This window comes from Lepidochelys olivacea, assembly GCF_965140295.1.
Source record: "Lepidochelys olivacea isolate rLepOli2 genome assembly, chromosome: 1".
Lineage (NCBI taxonomy): Eukaryota > Metazoa > Chordata > Testudines > Cheloniidae > Lepidochelys > Lepidochelys olivacea.
Genome location: NC_140411.1, coordinates 249,571,760 through 249,580,729, shown reverse-complemented (window position 1 = coordinate 249,580,729; position 8,970 = coordinate 249,571,760). Strand labels below are relative to the sequence as shown.

General features: G+C 45.8%; 1 protein-coding gene across 4 annotated transcripts; it reads right to left on the bottom strand.

The window, feature by feature from the left end:
• Positions 1 to 549: 549 nt before the first annotated feature.
• On the bottom strand, positions 550 to 7,749 carry MRPS33 (mitochondrial ribosomal protein S33). Of its 4 annotated transcripts, none has more exons than XM_084633075.1 (4): positions 7,587 to 7,749; positions 5,327 to 5,458; positions 3,495 to 3,711; positions 550 to 1,001 (listed from the first exon to the last, which is right to left on the bottom strand). In XM_084633075.1, the coding sequence occupies exons 3-4, from the start codon at positions 3,707 to 3,709 to the stop codon at positions 896 to 898; spliced, it is 321 nt and encodes a 106-aa protein (XP_084489201.1). In that variant the 5' UTR covers positions 3,710 to 3,711; positions 5,327 to 5,458; positions 7,587 to 7,749; the 3' UTR covers positions 550 to 895. The 4 variants fall into 4 exon arrangements, with proteins under 4 accessions (XP_084489201.1, XP_084489200.1, XP_084489202.1 ...); XM_084633074.1 differs by having other exon boundaries at positions 3,495 to 3,750; positions 7,587 to 7,747; XM_084633076.1 differs by lacking the exon at positions 5,327 to 5,458.
• Between the last annotated feature and the right edge of the window lie 1,221 nt (positions 7,750 to 8,970).

The following is an 8,970-nucleotide window of genomic DNA, read 5'->3' as shown; positions in this document are numbered from 1 at the left end:
AGGAGCCTAGATATAAAGGTACCCCCAATATCAATGAACTTGAGTTAATTTCCTTCTGGAATAATATATACATGTCCTTACAGACAAACAAACATCCTTGTCTGATCTCCTTTTGGAGTAATACATATTTAACAGTAATTCATTTGGTGGGGACTAGAACTTGGAAGCAATTTAGAATCCTCACACCACAACTTCTATCATCTGTAGATCTAATTACACATAGTACAATGAGAGTGCTGTGGGCAAGGAGGAGACCAGGAAGTGCCCTCCAGTGCATGATGCAAATGAACAGTTTCTAGCATTAAATAAAAGCAACCACCAAGGTAAAGGATAGGGTGGGTAAAGCTGCATGCATTATAAATTGATGTTCCAGACTACACAGTAGCAGAAGGCATCATTCTTACTGAGTCTGAACCAAACAGCACTGGGATCAATACAAAGAGGTAAAACATACTTAATGAATGAAAGAAGATAGAACATGTAGTATTTTGGCGAAAGTGAAAAGCCAAAGAAATAAGGAGTGAAAGCAGCAGATGCGAATACCAAAAATGTAGACTGGTTTTTTTTTATTGCTGACTCAGGTAGAAAAGGGCTCCAATAGCAATTGAAACCCAAATAATCATCATCATGGGTGCTGGAACATACTGAATGATTCCCATACATACAGTCACTGGTGGAAAAAAAAAATCATCCCCCAAAAACCTGAGTGCTCAAAGAGGCCTAGTAAAAACAGAGTTCAATTCAGAGTTTAATATCTGACAGACTGCTTACACCCCTTCCCCACTGCAGGCAGGAACTCAGCTGCATGCAAAGCCACCTCTGGCTGGGAAGAAAGAGATAGGGTTGCTTTTACTCTGACATTTCCAAAGTAGTCTGTTGCATTTCCAAAGTAGCTCTATTTCTTCTTGGTAGCTCTCTTTCCTTCTCCTTTCTTGGGTTTTCCTTTACCACGGAGCTTTCTCAGCCGTCTCATCTCTTCCTTAAAATCTTGATGTTCATCTCTGGATGGAGGAAAGAGAGGGAAGAGGGTTAAATTTAACTTCTTCCAAAAGAACGAGAGTGCAGTGGGTTCTGGCAGCCAATACTTCCCACTCAGAATGGTAGATTCCCACCTCGAAGAATGGAGAGATGTACATTAAACAAGATGAGAACTAAACTAAATATTATACAATGTGTACACTATCCTAGTGTGTTTTACATCAAGAGGAAAACAAAACAATAACACGATATTTTGCATTACAGCAGCACCATCCATTCAAGAATCGCAAAGTACTTAACAGAAATTAAGGAATGAAGCCTATCACCAACATGTGAGGTAGTGTTATTCTATTTTAAAAGGTGGGGGAAACCAAGACTTAGAAGTGAAGGGACTTGCTCAGTCACACCAAGTCTGTGGAAGAATGAGAAACAGGATTCAAATTTCCTGGCTTGCAGTTTTGTTGTTTATCCAATGTTCTCCAACCCCCCCACCCATACCTATTCCCAGGTAAGTCTGATGGTTGTCCAGATGTGTTAGAGAATGAAGCAGATATTGAATCTCATTACATTTACTGTTAGCAATAACATTGCAAACACTCACGGAATAATTTGAAATATTTTCTTTGGTACTTATGAAATTAACAACATTGCCTTCATCAGTAACAAATGATATATATTTCATTCAGTATATTTATTGATCCATTGTGCTCAAATGGGAAGTAAAATACAAAATCAACAAGAGACAAAAATCAGAATGTCCCCCCTTCCAATCAGAAGTCTCGTCTTGTGTTGTAATGCCATGCAGAGACTCAAGTTTGGGTCATTAGCTCCTGAGGAGAGAGGCAGGGCAGGCTGCAGTTATACCTGTCATTGCTCTCAATTGATTCCACTGATGGGTTCTGGAGGAATCTATATCCACCAGTGGGATCTTTATTATTTATTTGTATTATCACAGTGCCTAGGAGCCCTAGTCATGAAGCAGGACCCACCAGCGCTAGGTGCCGTAAAAAAGCAGTAAAAAAGTGAACAGGAGTGGGGAAGGACAGGATAGGACATCCTGGAGAACCCTTTAAATAAATTCCACTCCATCTGCCACCCAAATGTAACTTAGCAGTGCAAAGTGTGGGAAAATGGGTAGTAGCACCTCAAGCTGGTCTGAGGCTGCTTCCCTGCTATTTTTAATACTTCCAGAAAAGCTGATGAATTATTCCCAGGCCCACTTGATCTCTAGACCTGTGTCTAACATCTACTGCCTGCCACAACATTTGTTTCTGAATAGCATGCCTGAGCCACTGCAGGCCTCTCTGAGCATACGCAAGAAACAAGACACTTCAGCGAGCACAGTTTATAGTTTGGCGTTTTGTGCCAAGAGGAAGTTACTCTAGGAAGTGTTGTTCTTACAATAGTGCAGGCAATGCTCACTATACCATACTAGAAATAGAAACAAATTCTACCTACTAAAGAAACTCCTATAAATTCCATGCCATTTGGCCAGAGAAAGGGCTGTATTTAACTGCCTCAAAGAATATCTACAGGTAAATCGGTTCAGTGTTTTCTTATTCAAAATTGTAATACTCATTTAGAAGCTTGAATATAAATGTTTCTAGTCAGTTGTGTCCACCTACATTTGGAAAACAATTTTCCTTCATTTTGGATGGTTTGAAGATGACCTAGTTTTTTAAAACCCAAAGAAAAATCAATCACCACCAAATTTCAAGGTAGGTGCTGAAGTAGCCAGGGTAAGAGTATTTTAGCAGTTGGTGTGTTAACACGCTATAAATCTTTTGCAGCTCCTTGAAAGAACAGCACACCGCATAATTGTTGTTTTAGCTTCTGTTCTGCAGACAGACATCACACTCATCATTCATCAGATTTGCAAAGCACTGTCTTCTTAATGGATAAGGCCCCTGCCCCAAACAGCTAGAACAAGGGTTCTCAAACTTTTCTTGCACCACGACCCCCTTTTGATAACAAAAATTATCACATAAACCAGGGGGAAGGGAGACTACGACAAAGCCTGAGCCCACCTGAGCCCCGCAGCCTCGGGGGGTGGGGGTGGGGGGGGGAAGGCAAAAGCCCAGGGTGAAACCTGTGCTCAGGTTTCAGTTTTGGGCCCAGGCCGCCCCAGCAAGTCTAATGTCAGCTCTGGCAACCCCATTAAAACAGGGTCGTGATCCACTTTGGAGTCCCAACCCACGGTTTGAGAACTGCTGAGATAGAAAAAGCATGTCCCACATTGACACGTGATTGCTTAACTACACCCATTGGTCTATGAACTCTTGCCCACAAAAGAGGTTCAGTGCATCCAAATAGGAAAAACTATCGAACAACCAGCTCACATTTTACTCTATTCTTCCCACACCAAGCACAGCAAAAAAGTGCTTCTTCTATTCGGACTGTCTGTCTTCTGATCTGCACCATTTTAATAGTGCTGCTGCTGCTTTAACACAACCCTAATAGAATCCACAACTCATTCAGTCCATTCCCCCAACCCCCACATTACACAAATGGATCACCTGTAGAGGCCAAAGAAGCGGAGTTTCTTCATGAGGGCGAAGTAGGTGTTGTGAGGGGGATACCAATCGTAGACCTCCTTCTGTTTGGCGAGGGGCTGCTCGCTGAACAGCTTCACTACTTTCATGGACTTATTGTCTGTTGGCCTGACAACTTCTCCAAATATCCGGGCACTCAGGCGGGCCATCCGCAAGGCATAATTGGAAAGAGCAGACATCTCTGGGCAAAGAATGGACACGCACACATATACACACTTCCCTACAGAAGGAAGAGGAAAAACTGCAGCTCTTTGAGATGTTCCAGGATCCCAAGCATTTGCCAGTATGATCCTTCTTCCACCCTCAAATCACACTTGTAATTCACACAGGATGAGGGCATCATGCTTGAGGCTGCATTTCTCACTGCAACACAGCTAATGCCAATGTCATTGGCATAACCATAAAACACATTAGGTATCACTTTTAGCACATCTGAGGTTTGTCATCCCAGCTCTATGTAAAATTAGTCTAATTCCTAATACCGTACACAGTTCTCCATATAGAGACATCACTTAATTTGGTAGTTTCTGCAGAGAAGCCAGGGATTAAATGGCATGAAGACTCAGGCCAAGATCCTCAAAAGATTTTTAGGCACCCAGTTCCCATTGATGGATTCATACCTCCATCTCTTTCTCCCATTCCTCATTTCTTTGGATTTCATGCACGTCCTCCACCATGATGTTGTTTTCTGTCCGTTTTCTCGCATATCTGTCCTTTTGTTTAAAGCACCTCCCTCCTCCAACTATTTCTTTTGGAGGCAAAGGAAAAGGAAAATCCAAATTTTCCACTTTTGCCTTCTCTTTTCCAAGAGAGCCAACATGTCAGCAAACTTCCCTCCAACCAAGGAGACTCCCTCCAGAGTCCCTCACTTCTGCTCCTTCAGACAGCCAAACGGAATCTCTAGAATATAAGATGCTCTCAGAGTGATACTCTAAACATTACTGAAAGACCACAAGAGCAATTCTCTCTCCCCCCTAATGATCCCTTTGATGTTTTTCTTCAGCTCTCTTCCTCTCTTCACATTTCTCCTTCCCCATTTCTTTCCTCATCTTCTTCTCTATTTAAATTTGTTCTTCCCCACAGAATAGCTCTCAAGCTGCTACTCTCCACTTAATGAACCTGACAATCCTTGTTAGTTTCACTCTACTTGCTGGGATCAATGGGGAAGCAGCTACACAGGATGAGACAAATGAAAGAGAGAGAGAAGGAAAAGATTAACCCTTTTTGTCTTGCCTTCAGCAGCAGACTGCCCTCTGATACTCCTGTTTATAGCTGTCAAACCTACGGAAATAGGAATAGTACATACATAGAAGAGGATTAAATCCGCTTTTCTCTGTTATTGCAGTCAGCTCCCCTGAGGACACATTGTATATGAGGCACAGAGGTACAATCCTCTGCTTGGGATATTCCTGGCAGTGGAGTTTCAAGCAATTTATGTCATATAGGGTTAGTGAACAAGATCATACGGGATTCCTATGACTCTGTAATGACTTCAAACCCCTTGTGCTGCCCATATCATGCCTGTCTGGTGAATAGGTGATGGTTTAAATCTCTAGAGCTGTCCGCCTTCTTTCATGGGCACTAGATTGACTTTAAAGTTTACAGTGCTTGTTTTCTTTTAAAAAGCATTTCACAACTGCATCCAGAAACCAACAACAGAATCAAGATGAGCATAAAATATTGAAGAGATGGATAAAGGGAACAGTGAAGACAATCTGTAGGACAGAGCCAAGCAGATTTAACTAAATTAATAGGGAACATTTTGTTTAATAACATTATCTAGAAGTAAATATTACCCCACGTGGGCTTCTACATAGCGGATGAGCTGGTGCACAATCGCCTCCTTAGATTTGCTCCGACTGGTGCTCAATAGCGAGACGAAACAGGGGGAGGAAGTGAATTCAGCACCCAAAGAATAATGAAGAGTTCTGGGTCAAAAGAAAATATGAGAAGAACTACAATGGGAGGTCAAGCAAAGTGTCAGGGGCTTTAAGGCAAAGCAGTGTCCTAATGTGAGAAGAGAACAGCTTTGGAACGGCTGCAGTCCAGCACCTCAGTTTATCACAACCATGGGCTACACATGGTAGAGTTCTTAAATCTCTCCTGTGCTACAGTGGCTCTCGTTCTCCAGCAGCTAGAGAACATCACACAGCCATGCTGAATCACAGCACTGGCCCTTTCTAAAAAGATATCCTGAAGTCCTGCATTTGTAGGCCAGACCTAAAAAGGAGTGTGGGATTGATTATTATTTTGCATTGGCCACCACCTTCACAGATACCAATGCATTCTACTGTGCCACAACCAACCCTCTTCAGTCTCCCTTTTCCACTGTGCCAGGAGAGATGAAACCACTCTTAGCTCCTAGATGATGCAAGACAGCAGAATGGTGATGGGCTTTTAATTTAATAGTCCCTGTTGGGATCTTCTAAATAGCCTAATCCAAGGTTGGAGTCCTTAGCTAATCCTGTCTAATCTAAGAATACCACAGAGATGAAATGAGTAAAAGTTGAAAACTCCCACAAGTGTCTGAAGAGCTATCCAAACTGGTCTCCTTGGTGACCTGAGTTTCTGTGAGAAGCAGATGGAAAGTCTGAGCCTAGTAGGTGAAAGACTACTGATACCACACGATGCCCCCGCCCCAAGCAGTTCTGTGCCCTGCCCCGTCTGCAGATGCTGCCCCTGCAACTCCCATTGGCCGCAGTTCCTGACCAATGGGAGCTCCGGGGGCAGCGTGCGGAGCCCCCAGGCTGCCCTTATGCATAGGAGCCAGAGGAGGGACATGCCGCTGCTTCCAGGAGCTGTGCGGAGCGGCCCCTGACCCAGCTCCCCAGAGGGAGCTCGAGGGCTGGATTAAATTGGCTGGCGAGCTGGCCCGCTAGCCATAGATCGCCCACCTGTGAGCTAGCAGCGCTAGGGGCTGGGCCACACTTCTTCATGACAGTGATGTTATCAAACTGACTGCTAGCAGTTTAACACTGAATGCTGTTTTCTGACAGGTTGTTTGCCCTGACCTTATCCCACTCCTTCACTGTCCTTCCCACTCCTTTCCTCATGACTGCCACTCTTTCCCTCTCCTTTGCTCCTATTAACTCCTCCCCCATATTGCCTCTCCCCCTTCCTCCACTCTGGCCCCCCCATAGTACGGTCTTTAAAAAGACCTGCAGACCACAGGATTAGTTCTCCCTTATTAATAAAATTTTTAACCTGACAATGTGTTTAGAGATTGTCTAAAGGCCAGAAGCAGAAGAGAGCGATCCCCATCAACAATAGCCATCTTTCTCCTTCCAACAGCTTCTGATAAAATGTGAACTGATTCTTAATGCTACATTGCTGTCCATTCGAAGGGCCCTACATTATTTTCAAGTGCTTTCCATGAAGAGGAAGGACACTAGCATTCTAGGTAGGAGGCACAGTTTAGATTTTGACAAGCAAAAATAAAGGGGTTGGGTTACAGTACCAAATTAAAACAAAAATGTTCCCATTAGTTTTATTTTTAAAAAGTCAACAAAATTCTATTTACTTAAATTTAAACAGTGAAACATTTCATCTCATTGCTGCATCCTGATGGATACCATGGCGAGCATCAATTGCAAAAGCCTACAGTACCCATGGTGGGGACATCGTAACACGTCTCTGTGGCTGGGAACCCCTGGTACAGTTCAGGGCCAATACATTCACCCCCTACACTAAGCTGTTGGTTATAGCGAGGTACAGCTGCTATCCCTCACACCACACAGACAAGCTTCTCCTCCACCCCACCCAACAGGCACCGAAGCCCCCTGCACAGCAGCACTCCTCCTTCCCACATCAGAGCACACAGGAGCCCCCTCCCACAATATACACACACACACACAAGCCCCTCCCATCGACCACTCCTCCCCCCCCCGGTACCCCTCCCGCAATATATACACGCACGAGCCCCTCCCCCCACCAATTACCCCTCCCCCCAACACACGCAGTAGCGCCCCCCCCCCTTGCGCACAGCCTCCTGGGCTCCCCGCTTTCCCCTTAACCAGGCCTCACAGACACCCGCCCCCCCCACCACTCTGGCCTCACCTCTCCGCCCTGCCTGTCATTCAGCCGCCACTCCACCGGAAGCGTCCCTCCCGCTCAACTCTCCGGGCTGCGACGGGGAAGCCATCCAGCGGCGGTTCCCGGTAACCACCCCAACGCAAGCGGACTGAGTGAGCCGTGCGCATGCGCGCTATGAACGCCGCCCGCACGGAGCCCTTCTTCTTTGTGCGGGTGACGTCAGGGTAGGTTGGTTGTTGCTGTGCCGAGGGCGGGGCCGGGGCGCTGCGTCCCCGCGCGTGCGCGCCTGCTGCTGGATCGCCTTCTCTTCTTGGGCGGGCGGCGGCTGGTTCTCACCGTCTGAGGGGGGCGTCCCGGCACGGGGTTCCCTGGGAGAGGGGCGGCGGGCCGGGGGCACGCGCCCGGCACGCGGTTCCCTGGGAGAGGGGCGGCGGGCAGGGGGCACGCGCCCGGGGAGAGCTCTGCTAGGCAGCCGCTGCCTGCTCCTTAGGGCAGGCAGGGGGGGTTCAGTCAGCCCCCCAGGGGCTAAGGGGACGGATGCCGCGCCCCGTCTGCAGCGCCCTCGAGGCATTCATTTAGAAGGGGGCTCTTTGCGCGCTGCTCAGCAGCCCTTCCCCCCGCAGGGAGCTTTGCGCCAGGGCATCTACCTGCCACCCTAAAAGCTGATGCCTGAATGTCAGTAGATGCCGCGTATCTTCTGCCACTATTTTAAATAAGTGAATTACCTGCTTGGAACAACCACCTTATTAAAAGGGATAATGAATGAGCAAATGCATGGCACAGAACAATCCGACGCTGGCAAGGCACAGACTAGATGGCCTAACAGGTGCTTTCCATTTCCAGTTTCCCTTTCAGTGTTAGTTGGCCTAAAAATGTGCCTATTGTAAAGGTTCTATTTCCATTTAAGTTTATATGTAGCGTAATCACTGGGGTGTCTGATTCCCTAAAATAATCCTGCTTGGTTTCAAGCTAAGGGACATCTAATGCCTTAGGCAAACGTTAGAACTGCTACACTATAAAAGCTGCAGTAACTCATGACTCAGGCAAGATTCAAACCTACTGGGTTCTGATCTATCGTTATTCATCGTGCCACTGGCTCCATCATGAAGCAGTCCTGCTAGAAAGATCTTCCCCTTCATCTCAATGTTGCGTCTGCCCTGCAAGCATGCGCATGCTTAAATTTGTGGACATGAGAGTTCCCATTGTAGGAATAAATTTAAGCATGTACATAAGTACAGAATCAGGGCGTATATTTCTGTTTGCAAATCAATTGTTCCTTCTGTCAACAAAACAACAACCAAATGTTATTTAGTCTTAGACCAATACTGTAGTAAAGTAAAAAATTGTTTTCTCATCAGTTTCTCATCCATTACTACTATATGTATTCATATTAGTTATTATGGTAGCA

Coding starts and splice junctions, on each gene's coding strand:
- MRPS33 (XM_084633075.1), bottom strand. CDS start 3,709: ATGTCTGCTCTTTCCAATTATGCCTTGCGGATGGCCCGCCTGAGTGCC. Junction 1,002..3,494: donor CGCTTCTTTGGCCTCTACAG/GTGATCCATTTG, acceptor TCCTCCATCCAG/AGATGAACATCAAGATTTTA.